The sequence below is a fragment of the Balaenoptera physalus genome (assembly GCF_965194825.1).
Source record: "Balaenoptera physalus genome assembly, chromosome: 20".
Lineage (NCBI taxonomy): Eukaryota > Metazoa > Chordata > Mammalia > Artiodactyla > Balaenopteridae > Balaenoptera > Balaenoptera physalus.
The window spans coordinates 40,302,017-40,322,047 of record NC_138901.1 but is presented as its reverse complement, the minus strand read 5'-3'; the positions used below and the strand labels follow the sequence as shown (position 1 = coordinate 40,322,047).

Here is a 20,031-nt window from a genome sequence, read left to right as displayed (position 1 = left end):
TGAAAGATGCCAAAATATTCCTTGCATGGTCATTTCAACATCGGCTTTTGGCAGAAGTCTAAGGACATAATGTTAAATAGATTTCTATGAAAGCAGAAGAAATGTAGATTAATTTTGTAATTTGGGGGTGATGGTAACATGAACAAGGATAGACTAAATAATTGCTATGCCTTTTAGAGTGTCCACTTAGCAAACAACGAAAGAAATATTGAAGACAACATGTTGTAAGACTCACAAACCTCCTGAGATCTTTTGTTTTCATTAATTCAGAAAGTATTTATTGATGTCACAATGTATATACTTGTTCTGCATGTGGCCTAGAAATATTCATGAATATCTCATTTTTAGATGATCCTTAGGTATTTATATATGATTTATATATCCATTTGGTTCTAAGGAAAAATTATGCTTACTGTCAATTCAATCTCTGAGGTATATAAATATGTGTGTATATATATATAATTCTGTTTTCAACTACTGTTTTTATGAGATTTATATTTAGATTTTCACCTATACTAAGGTGAGGATATACAGTTAAAAAGAAAAAAATTCAATAAAAATATTCTGTGGGTCTAAAAAACAAAGTTCATGTACTTAGAGGGACTTAGAGGTAAGTTTGACAAAATACATACAAGACCTATTCTAAAAAAAATTTTAAAAAGAAATCACAGAGGGCCTAAATAAATAGGAAAATACATATCATGTTCATCATTTGGAAGTCTCAATATTGTTACTATGTCAATTTCCCTCAAACTAATGTATAGCTTTAATGCAATCGCAACCAAAACTCAAGCAGGCTTTTTTAAAAATTGAAAGTGACAAATGGATTCAAAATTATATGGAAATGCAAAGAATTTAGAATAGCTAAAACAATTTGGATAAAGAATAGAGGTGGAAGACTTGCACTAACTGATTTCAAGTCTTGCTTTACTATAAAGCTACAGTCATCATGACTGTGGTTTTGGCAAAAGGATAGATATAGATCAATGGAACAGAACAGATAATACAGAAATAGACCCACATACATAGGGTCAATTACTTTTCAACAAAAGTACAAGGCAATTTAATGGTGAAAGGAATGTCTACTTCAACTGAATATTCTTATGAAAAAAGTGAACATTGACCCTCTCTCATATGTAACACCTGATTTGAAATGGATCATAGATCTAAATGCAAGAACTAAAACCATAAAGCTTCCAGAAAAAAAAAAAAAAAAAAAACAACACGGGAAAAATCTTGGTGATCTTGGGGTAGACAAATATTTCTTAGGATTTAAAAAGCATGCACCATAAGAGAAAAAAATGTATAAACTGGACTTTAACAAATTTAAAACCTTTTGCTCTTTGAAACACATTGTTAAAAAAAAAAAAAAAGGTAAGCCACAGAATGAGAGAAAATACTTGCAATACACGTATCCGACAAAGTTCTCATATCCAGAGTATATCTATCTCTCTGTACATATGTTAGAGTAATAAATAATGAAGATGTGTTTTATAGGTATGGCGATAGACAAACTGACCAAGAAACAGAAAATGTGGCTTCTCAAAAGATTCTTGTATATTTGGAACTCTACATGACAGAGATGGCAAGATAGATAAATCAGTGGGGAAAGGAGAGACTGTTCAAATTGATTATCCATAAAAGAAAAGAAAACCTGGATCCCTACTTTGAACCACGCACAAAATTTAATTCCAAATGGGCTGAAGATTTAAAGGTCAAGAAGCAAAACTTTCAGAAGAAAACATAAATGCCTTTCTGCCTTGGGGTAGGAAAGGATTTCTTGAGACATACGCAAGAGCTGATCATAAAGAAAAAGACTGATAAATCGGACAACACTGAAATTAAAATTTAAATTCATCACAAGATATCTTAAGTGAGAAGACAAACCACAGAAACATATAACTGAAAAGGACTAGTAGGCAGATAATAATTTTTAATTATTGAGAAAAAGACAAATAATCCTACAAAACTAAAACAGGCAAAAGACAGGAAGAGGTATTTCACAGCAGAGGATCTATTTGACCTCACTGACATCCTAAAAATATAAACCAAGATCACAATGAGGTATCATTTGTATCCATTATCTTTTTTTCGTAAATTTTTATTGGAGTATAGTTAATTTACAGTGTTGTATATCCATTATCTTTTGCTATGTTTAACAACGTAGCTCCAAAACTTAGCAACTTAAAAAAATCATTTAGTATTTCTCATGATTCTGTGAATTAGGTTGGGCAGTTCTGCTCTGGGCTAGCTTGGCTCTTAAGCTAGGCAGGTCTAAGCTGTGATGCCTTGTTTTGGTCCAGCTAGTCCTCTATGCCCCAGTACATTAGCCTGGGCTTTTTCCACATGGTGGGCTCTGGGTTCAAAAGAGCAGTAAGAGAAGACAGGACCCAACGTGCAAGTGCTTTTCAAGTCTCTCCTTGTGTCACACTTGCTGATGTCCCTTTGGCCAGAGCAAGTCACACAGTCAAGTACAGAGTCAAGGGGTGGAATAAGAGACTCTAGAAGTAAAATCATATTGCAGAGGGGTATGCATACGATGATGAGAAGAATCTATAATCCACTACATCACTCTTTACATGCATTCTTTGGCAAGAATTAGGAAGGACGACAATAGCAGAGTTTGGGAAACAACTTGTAAAGCTGAATATTGGCATACCCTTGTTAGAATTCTATGCCTAGGTATATAGCCAAAAGAACCTCTTGCACATGTGAAGAGCCAATATGTACAATATTATTTTTAGCAACATTGGTCTTAATAGCAAAAGCTATAAACTACTCAAATGTCCACTGTCAGGAAAACAGATAAATAAATTAAGGTACAATGAAATATTACACAGCTGTGAAAATAAATTTTTCATTTACTCATTTAACAAATATTTACTGAGTACATACTATGTGCCAGGCACAGTGTGAGATGCTAGAGACACAGCAATAAACAGACAAATATTCAAACATATCATCAGATAGAAGTAAGTACTACAAATGAAAAATAAAGAAATTTGGTATGTGTGCATATGTATGTGTTTGTGCACAATATTTAACAGGGTGGATAGAGAAGCTTTCTCTGAGAATGTGACATTAGAAAAGGACCATGGAAAAATATGGGGAAGAGGCACTGTAGGGAAAGAAAAAAAAGAAGTGCAAAGACTTTGAGGCAGGAGTCTGTCTGGCATGTTCCACTTACCAATAGTTATTAAGGTTACTGATAAATTCAAACACTTAAGTTTCTAAAACTTACGGTTTCATAGATATAGAAATACTATAGATACTCTCTGATTATTTAAAAAAATTAAAGAAAATTCCTCTGCCCCAAAGAATCAGAACTAAAAGCTCCTCTAGGGAATTCCCTCGCGGTCCAGTGGTTAGGACTCCATGTTCTCACTGCCAAGGGCCCAGGTTCGATCCCTGGTTGGGGAACTAAGATCCCACATCCGCATGCCACGTGGCGCGGGCCCCCCCCCAAAAAAAACCCAACAACTAAACATGCAATTATCATACACCTACCAATCATACTCTGTACTATCTCTGCAACTTCCTATAATTACTTTAAAGTAAAAATTGAAAAATATGTATAAAAAATAAAAAATAAAATCTCTTCTAAATAGATCTTAAAAACTTATAAGGAGCAGAAGAATCTTGTATATTCGCTTGATTAAACGTTTTTCAAATGTGGTGACCTGAAAGTTTCTGGAAGGAACCAGACTCAAATGATGAGATTAGAAGTAGCTAGTCAGATCAACCAATTCAACCTTACTGGACTTTATTCTGTCCTCATATAGACTAGAGAGCGGCATTTGACAGACCTGACCATTTCTTAAGAGAATTCTGAATAAGCAAAGACTTCCACATGCTCTAAAATATAAAATTTAAAAAAAATGAAAAATCTTGCTCCCCTCTGTCCCTCATCTGTCTAGTACTCTCTAGGTGGAACCACTTTTATGAGTTCTGTGTACCCCATCATTCTTTCTTTAAACACTCCTTAGTCTCCTTTGCCAGCTCTCTTTTACCTGACCTGGGACCGCTCCTCTTCCCTGTTTCCCTCAAGTGACTTATCTAGCTGCACGGTTTAAAATACTAGCTTGAATTTGTATTTTTCGTCCTGACCTCTAGATTGGAATACCTAATAGCAGCACTTAGATGATTCCTAGGCACCTCAAATTTAACACGTGCTTTTTTCTCCCTCCACAGCCCTCTTCCAGTAACAAACCTGGTCCTCCCCAAACCTTCCCTCTCCCACTACTTGGCACAACCGTCCACCAAGTTACTGAGTCCAGAGGCACAGCCATCCTTGACTCTTCTCAATTCCTTACACCTCACATCTAATCCAGGACCAATCCTATTCCAGATATATGTAGTATCCACCCACTGCTCTCCACTTTTTTGCCACCACTCTGGTCCAGGCCATTTTCATATCTCACTTGGACTACTCAATGGACTCCTAACGTCTCTCTCCATTTCTACTCTTGTCCCCTTCAATTCATCCTTCACACATGAGCAAGAGTAAACTACTTATAAATCATACTACTCTCCTACTTGAAACTGTAGAATGACTTCCTAACTACACTCAAAATCAAATCCAAACTCATTTCCATGGCCTGCAAAGCTCTACATAACCTGGACCATGAATGTTTCCTATCTTATCTCATGTCAGTATATTCTAGGTGTGTGATACTAGAGTCTTAAACAAGCACATATCCACATTAACTCTCTCTCAGACCCCTGACTGTTTCCTTCATAACATTTATTACACTGTGCTTATTCTTTCATTTTTGTATTATTTTTTTTCTCTCTGTCAGGCTCCTAACTAAAATATCTATTAGTTTTTGTTTCCCACTGTTTTTCCCAGAACCTGGTAAAAGGCTTAAGACACAAGATGTTTGTTCACTGATTGGATGAATGAACAGATAAATATGACAATAGATATCACGGCAAAATAATCTTCTCATGCAAAGAAAGTAAGTGCTAGAAGCCATTGCTAAATATCAAACCCCCAAATTTCAATTCTCAAATTCTGTGTTGTGGCTTACACATATAATGTAAACTGTTAATAACACAAAAAGGTTGAGATAATGGCCTACAAGAACGACTCATTTGGTTAAGAATCCCACATATGCTGTAAAACATTAACGAAATGTGAATATATCCATATATATATTTACTGAAACTTCATTAATAATGAGCAAACAATAATCAAGTAAGCAGGAACACAAAGATATGCTTTCGAAAGAGGGCTGGAAAAAGTTCTTAGCAACTGCTCAGTAGGCCACATGATAATGATGACATAACAATCATGGTTAACTATATGCCAGGCACTGTTCTAAATGCTTTACTTAAATCTATTCACTTAACCCTAACAATAAAGGTGTGTACTAACTTCAATATCTAGGAGGAAACTGAGATAATAAGAGGTTAAGTAACTAGACTAGACCAAGGGTTGCACAGTAGTAGACCTGGAATTTGAACTAAGGCAATCTAAATTCATAGCCTAGGCTCTTAACACTATCTATGTAGTCCTTCCAGGAAAACCTATAAAGACCAAGGTTTTATTAATGAACCTCTAGAACAACACCACGGTGACCTACTGAAAAGATTTTTTATTTCTGGAATACTGACAAACTCTTTAAATTATAGTCAGAGACTAAACAAGTTTTGTGAAATCAATGGAAGCAAAAGGATTCTCAACAAGACAAAAAATAAACTCTTCTACAGTGGCTATTTACCCAGAATGAAATAATTATATTAAAATTACAAATAGCTTGGGAAAATATTTATCAGGAGCAAAGAAATTATTATAGCTTCCTCCTACTCGTTAGCAACGACACTCACTCAGTAGAGACATGTGTTACAAAGATCCTCTGTCTTTTCCACTTGCCAGAAAGAAGACACCTTGATACCTGATAGTAATGAAGCATGAACTCAGAATAACTTCTGAAGAATAGAACTAACTTTTTTCTATCCTTATTCCATTCCACCACAAATTTTGCCAAGCATAGTTTTTGTTTTCCTATAATTTACAAGACTGAAAATAAGGTAAAAAGGGGAAAAAATGTACATACGCATATAGATCCCTTTGATACATAAAAAAACCATTTTCATGCAAACCAGGAAATACTGTGAAACCAAATAAAGATGCCTGGAGACAACCTTAGCAGAAAGAAAGAACACTTGGGACCTCATTTCCAGTTCAGGCTCTGGCACTACCTAAGCCATATGACCTCAGGCAAACCAATTACTGATTGTTTCTGGGCCCTAATTTTCTCCTCTGTTAAATGAGAAGAATCTAACTCTGTGTTCACAGAGGTTGCTTCTAATTCTAAATATTGCTTTCAATAGGTTTCAGTAAAATAATATAAGTAAGTAAGGCTTTAGTTAACTATATGTAAGCGCCCAAAAGTTCAACTTCCTCTGCACTTGGAAATTCTTAATAACAATACCTGATGGCCAAAAAAGATCAAATTTAAACTCCCAAATGCAAAACTAAACTCATTCTGAAGTCACCTACTTATAAACCAAGGTGACTAATACAGTGGATTACAGTTTCAAACTATTCCTGATTAGCTTTTATTGCGTTCAAAAGGAGGGCAAAGATCATCTCAGAAAAGTGTGTGACAAATTTCAGATAAATAACACACTTAATATAAAACATCAAATTTTGAAATGATGCAAAGTAACAGTATTCTGCACTGATATATTTCCTGCTTTCAGAGTAAAATGACAATATCACCATATTTTCATTTACATAGTGATTTCACATTTACTATCTCCCTTCATCACTGTGACAATCCTATGAAGTGAGCAGTACTTTAATCAACACAATTCAGATCAGCTCAGAAAGTTAGGAAACTTGCCAACCTATACTCAGTAAGTGTTGGAGCCCAGATTCCAATCTAGGTCTTCTGATTTAAAGTTTAATGATGTTTGCAATCCTAAAAAGTAGTAATTCAAGTCAAAGGCAGGAAGAAGTTGGAAAGTGAGAAAATTTGGGTAATCAGCCCCTGGATAACTGGACTGAACAAAAAGAATATAAGACCAGGTGTGGCAGTTATAAAGTAAAAAAGCAAATTTACCAGCTGTTAAAAATAATAACATCTAATTTATATAATTCCACATCTCAAAAATCTTGTTGCCTCGTTTCAAAGACAAGTGTGAAAAAATTTTCTAACTCAAAAATAAGAACAATATGTAAATAAACAACAAATTGATTAAACTAGCTATAAAGCATTAAATTGCTAAAAGGTATTAAATCATTTACTGAAGTATTTCAGAAACTAGGTTATTCTGGACTGTGAATCAAGGAATTAAACTATATTATCAAGTAGGATATATTCCTCAAAGGGGAAAAAAATGCTCCAGTGTTTTAAAATAATATAGGCAAATAAGTAAAATATAAAAGATTTCTACTGTAGAGTCATTTCACACCTACACAAATTGGCCACATTTGTCTGGATACCACCACCTCTTCCAAAGGTCAATAAAAAAATAATCTGTAATGCATAAAATGTTGCCTAGTAAATAATAATAAGAATACACAACTAAAATCAGGGCCAATGATAATACAATTAATAGGTAGTAGCAGAACATTAAATTCTCTATCATTACAACATTAGAAATACTTGTACGAACTTCTCCAAAGGATCAGTGCAATCCGTCTACAGAATTTCTGACAAGCTCCAAAGAAGAATTGAAAGACATTAAAGTTAGGAAAAGGAGCTATGTTGTCAAGACAGGTAAACAGTGCCAGAGCCTATATGAGAGTTTTGCATGAATTTGCAGGAAGACAAAAGACAACAGTGCAAAACTTACTGGAGGTCACAAATAATCTTAAGCAGTGTGACACAGGGTCACATATGGCTTACTGAAAGTTTAGAGGTTAAACTAACCTACATGTTTTATTGCAAATACCTCCACTGTAAAGAAATACATGGGGTCAGGGATTTGGAAAAGGCAGAGAACGCTATTCTTCATGAAAGTAGTGGGAAATAACGTGAAGGTCCTCTGCAAGAGATCTACGGAGGGAAGGCCCCACTCCCTTGGCCACCAACGCTTTAGAAGGCACTTGCACGTCTGAATTTTGTTTAGAAATGGATACAAAATAGAATCATGTGCTAGTGGTTGGCGGGGGGCGGGGGGCAAGAAACCAACTGACAAATGCTGAGAAACAGCTTGGTCATCAGCAGGGAAGACCTTCCTCGTTTACTCTAAGGTCCTAGACACCCGGAGAGAAAGAGGAGATGGGTACTCTACAGAAGCTCAGAACGGCTTCCAAGTTCGCCGCGATGAGAGGGAATGGTTGGGAGTCCAGTACGGCTGGCCAACCACGGGGAGGTGTCCCAAATAATCTACTGCCAGACTGAGACAGAGTCAGCAGCGCTCTAAAGCACTGCTTTAAGTCGAAATCACGGTGCCCTAGATCTGCACCGTCTAAGTGCAGAAGAAGCTAAGCTCTGAGGATAGCCTCAGGCGTCCGTCCCCAATTCCCCGCTCTCGCTTACCTACCCGCTCTGACTCCGGCTTCTCCGGATCTCCGGATCTCGGATCCTGGAAGCGGCTCGCGACTGACTCTCTCACCCGCCGCAGGGCTCCGGCCAACCGGAACTAGCTCACGTCACTTCCGGTCCGTTTCCCCTCCGGGAGGCCGCCTCCAGAAGAAAAACGTTCCCCCCTCCTTTCGGCCACCTCAGCTGATACTCGCGGGATTTCAGTTCGAGTCTGGGTTAGGGAATTGTGGGCGGGGCGAGAGGAAGAATGACTGTTCTCTTCGCGGTTCTTGATCCGGAACTTGTTGTCAAGGAACCCCGGAAGGGGTAAATCGCACGAGGGAAGCGTGTTCGCTACCCAGAAGTGAAGAACGGAAAGCTGCGAGTGAGGCGGAGGAGAGGTCTTCTAGGCAGGTCATCCTCTCACAGGTAGGGGGATGTTCTTCATTCTGTCTCCAATTGGAATGTTTCTTCCCATATAATTCTATAACCACCCCCTCACCCTTTCATCTTCTCCTTCGTAAACTGTCTCCCGCCCAGTGGCCGCCGGAGCCACTGTTCCGGTTCGGCCAGTCGTCTTTTGGAAGAAAGGACCAAGCTTCTGGGGAGGGGAAGGACCCAGAATTTCTAGTTCTCAGGCAACGCCTCCATTGAGGCAGCATTGATGGATTCGCTCCGAATGTGAGAAAATACAGAGCAGGCCTCACATTCTGCTGAGTATTTATTGAGTACCCACAGCGTAGCAAGTTGTTGAGTCCTACGAGGAAAGAAAAGCCCTCTAAGAATATGATGGAAAAATTGCCTCCCTGTGTCACAGACATAATGTCTAAAGGAGTATTTAATCCTTTAACAGTCCCAGGCACTGTACTAGACGTTGAGAATTATGCTCTACAGTGGTTATGTGTTATTGTTACAGCGGCTCTGGAAAGTAAATAATTAAGACTGACTGGGGTGTAGTAAAGACTTAAAAGACAGGTTTGGTTTGAACTACACCTTCATGGGTGAAGAGGATTTTTTGTGTGTTTAAGTGGAGAAAATTATTTCAGGGAGAGATTGCTGCTTGAAGATACCTAGTCATTTGGTGTGGCTGAATAGTACACTGTGTAGCAGGAGAGGAGGATAAAGTAGGTTGAAACCAAGTTGTGTAGTTCTTTGAATTCCTGCGAAGGGATTTATGTTTTATTGTTACACTACCGAACTTGGGTCCACTCACCCAACGGGTAGCAAACGGGTACTGACACCGGGTTGTGGTGAAAGAAAGCACAGTCTTTATTGCAGCGCCCCAAGCAAGGGAGTGGGAGACAAGCCTCAAATCCACTCCAACTTCGTGTTTGAGTTAGGGTTTTTTTAAAGGGGAAGAACAACGAGGCTGGAATTAATCATCTTGTAACATTTCTGTGACTTTCCTTAATTGTAGTTTCAGGAGTCAGGATGTCTCTGGTTTATGATTCTCTGGCCAGGTGGTCTATGGCTCGAGGTCTGTTAGCTCATCTTGCCCTGGAGAAACAACCTGAGTGGTAGATGATATCTACAACAGCAGTTTTAGTGTATTGACAGTGTTATTGACAACAACAATTTCAGTCATCAACTCTGGTTGGTTAGTATTCAGTTAGTGCAGGGTTGAGGTCACAGCGGACAAGAAAGGGGATAAAGTTTTGGATAGAGAGATTAATCATAAACTCGGTAAGGGACTCAGTTTTAGGGGGACTTGGTTTCCTTATTCCTTAGGCTTTTATCCAGTGATTTTCTAGCAGAGAAATTACAGGATCAGATTTGTGCTTTAGAAGTACAATTAATTATAATGGCAGATGGACTAGGATGAACTAGGGCACAAGTGAACCAAATATGGAAAGATTACAGGAAGTTTGAGAGGGAAGGGAAGATGCTGAGTTCAGTGTAGGACACAGTTTAGACCACTTCATAGACATCTAAGTGGTGAAATCTAGTAGAAGCTGGAAGTTCGAGTGTGGCGCCCAGGAGACGCTCTAGGAATCCTCAGCATTTGTTGATTCAGGAATGAGTGAGATTCTTCATCTCACCAACTATTTATTGTCTGTCTCCTCCTACTACATTGTTTAGTGCACTTCTTCAGGGTCCAGAACTGTGCACAATAGGCCCTCAGTAAATATTGATTGATTAATTGATTGATTGAATGGAAAGAGAGTATATAAACCAGCACCGTCCAATAGAACTTTCTGCAGTCGTGGAAATGTTCCGTATCTCGCTAACTCATAGAGTGGCACCTAGCCACTTTTAAGTTGTTGAGCTATTGAGCACTTGAAATATGGTTAAATGTAACTGAAGAACTGAGTTTTCATTTAGTTTTAATTTAAGTTTAAATGACTACGTCTGGCTAATGGTTGCTGTATAGGACAACGTAGGTACAGACTGAAAAGAGGGCCAAATGTGTAAGCTTGGGTAATACATACATCAGGGGCCAACAGAGGACATATAGCCAGAAAAAGAGACTGGAAAAAAGGTATCAGAAAGATAGGATGATAATTGGGTGAACTTTGGGTTAAAGAATTCAAGGGAAGAAAGCTTAAAGAAAAGTTATCAGTGAGTGGTGCAGAAAACTCAAGGTGAGGCCTAAAAAGAGGCAACTGCATTTGGCAATTAGCTAGTGTCTGATTCCTTAGCAGTTTCAGTCGAGTGGGGAAGGGAGACAGGTAACTGAAGAAGTTTAGAGATGAAGGGAAGAGGAAAAGTGAGGCAGTGGTTTAAGGGTCAAAGAGGAAGGATTTTTAGGTTGGAAAAGGCCAAGGGGCAATAGCCAGTGGAACAGGATAAATGGGGGTAGCATGCTTCAGAAGGTAATGGAATCACAAGCATTGGTGAAAGAGGTTTAATCTGGCTGAGAAATTAGAAGGCACCAAGAGGAGGGTTTATAGGACATGTTCGTTTGGCAGTGCCATCATTGCCCGGGATTGTCTATGAGACTAAGGTAGTTATTTTTACCTTAGTCTCAAGCACTGGGTTTATTGATATATGTCTATAATAGATACGCAGAAAAGGGGACAGGCTGAAACACTTTTTACAGGAGTTAGATGTTGATCTGCTCAGGCTGATAGGAGATTAGAACATCCTAAAGAATAGAGATGCTGGGCTTCCCTGGTGGCGCAGTGGTTGAGAATCTGCCTGCCAATGCAGGGGACATGGGTTCGAGCCCTGGTCGGGGAAGATCCCACATGCCGTGGAGTGACTAGGCCCGTGAGCCACAATTGCTGAGCCTGCGCGTCTGGAGCCTGTGCTCCGCAACAAGAGAGGCCGTGATAGTGAGAGGCCCGCGCACTGCGATGAGGAGTGGCCCCCACTTGCCGCAACTAGAGAAAGCCCTCGCACAGAAACGAAGACCCAACACAGCCATAAATAAATAAATAAAATAAAATTAAAAAAAAAAAAAAGAATAGAGATGCTAGTATTAATTTAAACATTTTAGAATTAAGAGACCTCATAAGATACGGGACAGAAGTGATAAACAAGCTTGGTTATTTCTGGAACTTTTTCTGCTTTCTGTTTATGATGACTCTTACTGGTATATCTGGTTTTAAATAAAGCTGAGAAAATGAGAAACTTTGCATCATGACCTTTTAGATGAGTATATTCAACAAATACTCTATGTGTAGTTCCTTTCTCCAGATAGTACCTGAGTCTGGTATGTGGGATATTTGGTTATTTTGCAACCTAGAAATTGGTGCAGAGAATCCTTCTAATTCTTGACATAGAAGTTTGTGTGCGTGTGTGTGTGTATGTGTATATATTTTTATATATATATAATTGAATATTTGTTCTATTTGTAGTCTGGTTGTTAGATTATCAGAGAGAAGTCCTGCTGATATGTAAGCATCATGTAGTAACTAAATGATAGATGCATTGTGAGATAATGTGGGTTCTAATAAGAATTACATTTTATTTTCTTTTTTTGTGGCTGCAAAGGCATCTAGAGCCTTAAAGTACCATGTCAGTACAGCCCTGTCACCATTTTAGGCACACCAGTGAAAGAGGACGGAAACTAGGTGCTGATGACTTAACCATTTATGACCCTCTGGTCATTCCTTGTCATTCTCCTTTTATCCCTAAATGCTTGTTTCCTTTAGGTTCTGTTTAGCCATTTCTTCCGTCGATATACTTGACCCAGTGGCCTTACCCACTTTCATCACTTCAGTAACCTCAGTTATATGTTAATTTCTTTTAAATATGTATTTCTAGCCTAAGCTTATCTTCTTTTTTTTTTTTTTAAATTTATTTATCATTTATTTATTATTTATTTTTGGCTGTGTTGGGTCTTCGTTTCTGTGCGAGGGCTTTCTCTAGTTGTGGCAAGCGGGGGCCACTCTTCATCGCGGTGCGCAGGCCTCTCACTGTCACGGCCTCTCTTGTTGCGGAGCACAGGCTCCAGACGCACAGGCTCAGCAATTGTGGCTCACAGGCCCAGTTGCTCCGCGGCATGTGGGATCTTCCCAGACCAGGGCTCGAACCCGTGTCCCCTGCATTGGCAGGCAGATTCTCAACCACTGCGCCACCAGGGAAGCCCTAAGCTTATCTTCTGACCTCTTAAATGATATATCTTTTTTTTTTTTTCCTGGATATTTCAACCAGGGTGTCTTTTGGTCAAACCAGACGTAATATATCTAAAACTGATTTTAGTATCTTTTACTTTCAAACCTTCTCTTTCACCAGAATCCCTTCATCAGTAAATAGTATACTTCCAATCTCCATTTGTTCAAATCTAGGTGTCATTCTAAACTTCTCCATTTCTTTTATCATCAGACTTCCAGTGAGTCACCAAATCATACAGGTGTGCCTCAGCTACTTCTTTCCTTTCCCATTGTCACTACTCTTCTCTGAGTGACTGTCATCTCATCTAGACTACTGGGAAAGGCAACAGAGTAGTGTTAAGAACACAGGCTCTGGAGTCAGGCTACCATTTACTAGCTTTCTGAACTTGGGTGAGCTACTTATATTCTCTGTACCCCAATTTTCACATCTGAAAAAATGCAGATAGTAATTCTGTATTTACCTTAAAGGACTGTTGGGAACATTGAAGGAGACAATTCATGTAGAGTGTCAATACCTAATATATACCTAATATAAAACCTAATTTAGCAATTATTAACTGTTACTATTATTACGTTATAGCAGTCTCCTGATCAATCCCCTGTATCTATTCTTAACAGCTTCTAATTCATTCTTTATACTGAAGTCCCAGGTGATCTTTTAGAAAACAAAAATCATTTCCCTGCAGCAGCTTCTCATTGTCCTTAGGGTAAATTCCAAACCATCTAACATGGCTTACAAGGCCTTCTGTGATCTGCCCTTCTTTCTCACTTTGTTCTCTGCAGCTCTTTCTCTCCATCTTCCAGCAGTCTGGACTGCTTTCAGGTCATTTGACATATTGTATTTCTCTCCTCTGGCCTGCCCACTTGGTGTTCTTTCTGCCTGAAATGATCTTCCCGCCTCCTATCTTCTTACTGATCCTTTGTTGCATTTTAAATATTTCTTCAACGAGGCCTTCCCTGACCTCCTACACTGAGCTAAAGCGCTTTATGTACTCCCCAACACCTTTTTTAAAAAAAATATTTATTTATGTATGTATGTATTTATTTATGGCTGTGTCAGGTCTTAGTTGCGGCACGTGGGATCTTCGTTGCAGTGCGCAGGTTCTTCGTTCCGGCGCACGGGCTCCTCTGTAGTTGTTATGCACGGGCTCTCTAGTTGTGGCATGTGGGCTCAGTAGTTGCAGCTTGCAGGCTCTCTAGTTATAGCATGTGGGCTCCAGAGCACATAAGCTCTGTAGTTGCGGCACGTGGGCTCAGTAGTTGCAGCACGCAGGCTTAGTTGCCCCGCGGCATGTGGGATCTTAGTTCCCCAACCAGGTATCGAAACTGTGTCCCCTGCATTAGAAGGCAGACTCTTCTTTTTTTTTTTTTTGCGTTGGGTCTTCGTTGCTGCATGCCAGCTTTCTCTAGTTGCGGTGAACAGGGGCTTCTCTCTGTTGTGGAGCACAGGCTCTAGGTGCATGGGCTTCAGTGGTTGTGGTGTGTGGGCTTAGTAGTTGTGGCTCAAGGGCTCTAGAGCACAGGCTCAGTAGTTGTGGCATACAGGTTTAGTTGCTCCGTGGCATGTAGGATCTTCCCAGACCAGGGATCGAACCTGTGTCCCCTGCATTGGCAGGCAGATTCTTAACCACTGCACCACCAGGGAGGTCCCGGAAGGCAGATTCTTAACCACTGGACCACCAGGGAAGTCCTCCCTAATGCCTTTTCATAACATTTACCAGCCATGTAATTATTTGTCTTCTCCTCCACTCATCTGTGAACTGGCAGTGGCCTGTATTGTTCACCGTATTCCTAGTCTAACAAAGTATGTGTCTGGTACATAGGAAGTCAGCAAACGTTTGGGTTTTTTTTAACTTCTCTTTGCCTCAGTTTCCTCATTTTCAATGTATAGAATTAATGCTAACTTCTTACAGTTATGTGGATCAAATGACACAATACATTCAAAGTACCATTGAAGCTTTGAGCTATGACAACATGAAGTTTTCTTAAAATAAAATGAAAGAAATTCAAAATTAGGACTGAGTCATCTCTAAACCACTACCAGAACATAAGCTCCATGACAGAAGGGACTTTTTCTCCTTTGTGTGCTCTTGTATTCCCCCAGATCCTAGAGCAGAACCAGTTAATATTTGTGGGAGGAAGGAGGCAATATATCATAAAAATAAAATAATTAAGAAAGCAGATGAGCTTAATGACACACTTCTGACTATAATTCAGATAACCTATTTCTGTAGCTACACTTGGGACTTTACATCACGTTATAATGTTCCATTTCCAAACTCAAAACCCCAGACATCTCTCTCTAACCACAGCCATCTGCCTTTCCAGCTTACTTCCGTCATACCTTTTCTTAATAGCATGTGCATATCCTCTGTCACCTTCCTGTCCTTAAATCATTTTCTAAAAATGTGGATTTCATGGCTTATCATTTCAAACATTCTTGGCCCTCACCCTAAATTCCCTTATGCCCTTGTGTCTTGGTGCTTACTCTTAGTAGAATTCAAACTTGGATAAATCCAACTATCTGTCGTAGATGGGGAGGATGAAGGAAGAATATAGGTGCAGCAGATTTAGTTTATATGTTTGGAGGCAGTGATTATGTGGTTTTAGTCTTCTGGCTTCTATTTTCTCTGTGAAGTATGAAGTCATCTCTTCTATATTTTTACCTATACTCAGGCTGCTAAGTACTGCTGGAGAAGATTATAACTGGTAGGTATGGTACCGTTATAAAATCATTACTAATCCTAACCATGTTTTCAATGTTCCTCTGCAATCCTGCTGTGTTTTGCTGTAACTTTTATTTCAGTCTTCCTCTTCTCAACTCCAGCTTGACTTTTGTACAAAATAACTCCCTCCAAGGAACAATTTCCTGCTTACAAATCCACAGCCCTACCTGCATCTAAACCTGTCACATTGGGAAAGGTGTCCCTTCTTTCCAAGACCAAATCTCTTCACAGGAACTAAGGTGCCTCCCACCTACTGCTTTGTATTAATTATTCTTTCCCTGTCTTGAGCATCTACCTTCCTTTTCTCTGGGTCCATCCATTAACATTTAAATATGCTCAACATTTGTATATACTCATCTTTCCATCCTAAGAGGGAAAAAAAAAACCTTTCCTTTTTCTTCACAGCCCCTTGTATCTGTTGCTTTTTCTTTCTGCTTGCTTTCACTTTCTCTTTCTTGACCCCGCCTCAAACTAGCTTCTGCCCCACAACTACCCCACATTAGTTTTTTGCCAAAACTAATGGACAGACTGTCTCAGAGTGCTATCAACTTCTGGAAATATGTTCCTCACCACATTGTCCTGGTATTCCTGCCTCTGTATCTGTAAAAGTTGGCCATTTAAGAAGGCAGCTCCAGGGACTTCCCTGGTGGCGCAGTGGTTAAGAATCCGCCTGCCAATGCAGGGGACACAGGTTCGAGCCCTGGTCCGGGAAGATCCCACACGCCGCGGAGCACCTAAGCCCATGCACCACAGCTACTGAGCCTGCGTTCTAGAGCCCACGAGCCACAACTACTGAGCCCGCATGCTACGACTTCTGAAGCCCGCTCACCTAGAGCCCATGCTCTGCAACATAGAGAAGCCACTGCAATGAGAAACCCATGCACCACAATGAAGAGTAGCCCCCTGCTCGCGCAACTAGAGGAAGCCCGTGTGCAGCAACGAAGACCCAACCCAGCCAAAAATAAATAAATAAATTTAAAAAAAGAAAGAAGGAAAATAACAAGTGTTAGTGAGGATATGGAGAAATTGAACCATTTTAAAAAAAAAAAAAAAAGGTAGCTCCAGACAGGGTCCAACTAGAGAAGGAGATGCATGAACTACTATAAAATGCAGAGTTTTTTTGGTAGGTGTTTCAGAAAGTAACTGAATAGTAAAGGATTCTAATGGACTCCAAGGAAGTGGAGATAGAGGTTTTATAACATTAAGTAGCTATTTCAGGGAAATTAGCTTTGTTCTGGGGAGGGCAGGGTTTGAATTTGAGATTGCAAATGTGGGGATATTGGGTTGTTTCAATTTTTTATTAACTGTACGTTTGACTTAGAAAAGCAAGATACATAGTATAGCAGTGTAATGTGTTAAATTATATTTTTATAGTTTGGAGACAAAAGAATTCATAGTCATTTTCTTTTCCTTCAGATATTAAGTGTACTCCATCATTCTCTAACAATTACTGAAGGTCTGTTAGCCTGGTTTATCTCATAATCCTCCCAATCCTTCTTTGAGATCTGGAGACAGCCATGACTTATATGAAGATCTGTTTGCAAAGGCATTGGCTTTTTGTTTCTGAATTAGAGACTTGAGTCATAAGGCACTAGAGAAGTGGCTCTCAACCCTACCAGGCCCAACACACAGTTTTTTTAAAATAAAGTCACTTGCAACGAATGTAAAATGGTATAGCCATTTTAGATAATAGTTTGGCAGGTCCTCAAAGTTAAAGAGTTGCTGTATGACCCAGCAGTTAGACTTCTAGGTATAAGGCCAAGACAAACGAAAACAAATGTCCACACAAAAACTTGTATTTATAGCAGCATTATTCATAATAGCCAAAAGGTAGAAACAACCAAGATGTTCATCAACTGATGAATAGATAAATGATACGTGGTATACCCATACAATGGAATATTATTCATCAGTAAAAAAGGAATGAAGTATTGATACATGCCACAGTGTGGATGAACCTTGAAAATATGCTGGATGATAGAAGCCTGAAACAAAAGGCCACATATTGTATGGTTTGATTTATATGAATGTCCAGAATAGGCAAATCCATAAAGACAAAGTAGATTAGTGGTTACCAGAGACTGGGGGAGGGAGAAATGGGAAGGGACTACTAATGGGTGTAGGGGTTTCTTTTTGGGGCAGTGAAAATGTTGTGGAATTAGATAGTGGTGATGGTTGTACAACATTGTAGATATATTAAAAAACACTGAATTGTACACTAAAAAGGTGAATTTTATAGTATGTGAATTACATCTCAAAAAAGTTTTAAGATTCCCTATATTATTCTCATTTTAAAACATTTGATAACTAACATTGCATACCTTGCCTACCATGTAATTTCAAAAACATTAATATGTTCTAATTTTAACAAAAAAGAGAATAAAAAAAAGAACTTTATGGTAAAATATGTATTTCCAGGACTGCCATCTATGCCACACAGATTATGCACTGTACAATTCCAAGGGCACCACTTGTAAGTTCTACAAACATGATGGCCCCATGTATTTCAATGTATAAATGCTTAGGTACTATTTATTCCACTAGAAGAAACTGATGACTGTTTGTGCCTATACACTGAAGCGTCATGAATCCAACAGCCTCAAATGTAGACTGATATAAGTGCTTTATTGATGATTCAAATACCGTGAAGAGCTTTGCTGGGGTAATAGGAATTTCTAAAATAATGAGGATACAGGATCATCTTCCTTTGATTTATATGATAGTTATACTACTGGTAAATTGAGTGTGTCAGAACTATGCAAAAAATACTTTGTGTTCGTATGCAAAATGAAATTGGGTTCTACTCTCAGACATTAATAGTTTTTCATCTACAGTAATGTCCAGTGGGACAAATCTTCACGTATAAGGCTTTTAGCATTCCATGCCAAGGTCTAGTAAATGTCAGCAGCGCACCTCACTCCAGGTCCGTTGTTGTGACACCCAGGAACTTCTCTGAGGGGTTGGTACCATCCCCATTAAGAATTAATGCAGTACGAAGACACAAGTAAATAAGCACTCACTATATTCCAGAAAGAGTGAGTTAATCTTGGTTTCTCTAGATCCTTTAGGCATCTTGGTAAAACAGAACATTTCCTTTCTCCACAAGACTTAGCAAAAATTGAGGAACGGAGCTTTGTTGTATCCAAGAAAGAGATGTACTCCTCACATTGAGATTCAAAATGACCTAAACTGCTTCACCTGTATTCTTGAACCTTTTCTAGTACACAGGGGAGAAAAAATAGTACATGCCTAAGATCCAAAACATATTTTGCCTTTTTTCTGGATGAATTAAAATACTGCTGCTTATATACTGTCAGGATGTTTTATCTGATAAGCCTGTAACTTTCCACTGCTAGATAGTGACAACTTTCTTTTCCTTTCAGATGCTCTCCAAACCCTTGGTTATGGAATATTTGACTAATCCTGGTGCACTCAGCTTGGCAGCCGGAGTTGCTTGTGGCATGTGCCTGGGCTGGGGACTCCGAGTACGCTTTGGAATGATCCCCAAGAGCTCGGTGAGCGAGACAGACACTGACACCAGAACAGAAGCAAGCATCTTAGGAGAGGGTGGGGAGTACAAAATGATTCTTGTGGTTCGAAATGACTTAAAGATGGGAAAAGGGAAAGTGGCTGCCCAGTGCTCTCATGCTGCTGTTTCTGCCTACAAGCAAATTCAAAGGAGAAACCCTGAATTACTCAAACAGTGGGAATACTGTGGCCAGCCCAAAGTGGTGGTCAGAGCTCCTGATGAAGAAACTCTAGTTGAATTATTGACCCATGCAAAAATGCTGGGACTGACTGTAAGTTTAATCCAAGATGCAGGACGTACTCAGATTGTACCAGGCTCTCGAACTGTTCTAGGAATTGGGCCAGGACCAGTAGACCTAATTGACAAGGTCACTGGTCACCTAAAACTTTACTAGGTGGAATATTGTATGATGATGGTCATCCCACCACCACAAGGGTTTGAAACTGTCAAATTCTAACAATAAAAGCTGAATTTCTTCCCCCAACTTATGTATTCTTGAGATGAAAATCCATTCCTGTGTTCTTCTATCAATCATGTACTTGGCCTGGTTACACAGTTATCTTGGGCTGAAAAAAAAAAAAAAAAAAGTTTGGTTAATAAATAGTCCTGGTGGTTCAAGAGATGGGTGCTGAAACAAGAAATATTTAAGATGAGAGGCAAAGGTCACAATAAAATTGGATTACGAGGTGGGAAACAGCATTTCCTATGTGTGGTTCGGTCCCTTTGTGTGTTAATAG

General features: G+C 39.2%; 3 protein-coding genes across 7 annotated transcripts in view; 1 reads left to right on the top strand and 2 right to left on the bottom strand.

Annotated features, from left to right (window-relative positions):
- Positions 1 to 8,648, bottom strand: part of VMP1 (vacuole membrane protein 1) — a 141,931-nt gene extending 133,283 nt beyond the window's left edge. The window contains exon 1 of one of the 4 annotated variants that reach the window (XM_082440090.1): positions 8,500 to 8,648. The gene's annotated coding sequence lies outside the window, so the exon portion shown is untranslated. Of the gene's footprint in view, positions 1 to 8,495 lie in introns of all 4 variants that reach the window. The other 3 variants (XM_082440091.1, XM_082440088.1, XM_082440089.1) reach the window with 3 other exon arrangements.
- A 120-nt stretch (positions 8,649 to 8,768) lies between these two features.
- On the top strand, positions 8,769 to 19,778 carry PTRH2 (peptidyl-tRNA hydrolase 2). Its single transcript, XM_082440186.1, has 2 exons — positions 8,769 to 8,909; positions 19,149 to 19,778. The coding sequence occupies exon 2, from the start codon at positions 19,149 to 19,151 to the stop codon at positions 19,686 to 19,688; it is 540 nt and encodes a 179-aa protein (XP_082296312.1). The 5' UTR covers positions 8,769 to 8,909; the 3' UTR covers positions 19,689 to 19,778.
- The window catches only part of CLTC (clathrin heavy chain), a 64,959-nt gene continuing 64,613 nt past the window's right edge, over positions 19,686 to 20,031 (bottom strand). For both annotated transcript variants that reach the window (XM_082439887.1, XM_082439889.1), the window contains one exon: positions 19,686 to 19,860. In XM_082439887.1, coding sequence (XP_082296013.1) covers positions 19,826 to 19,860 — 35 coding nt within the window. In that variant the 3' untranslated portion in view covers positions 19,686 to 19,825. The remainder of the gene's footprint in view (positions 19,861 to 20,031) is intronic.

What these genes read in the sequence shown, in the direction of transcription:
- PTRH2 (XM_082440186.1), top strand. Translation starts at nt 19,149, where the DNA reads ATGCTCTCCAAACCCTTGGTTATGGAATATTTGACTAATCCTGGTGCA.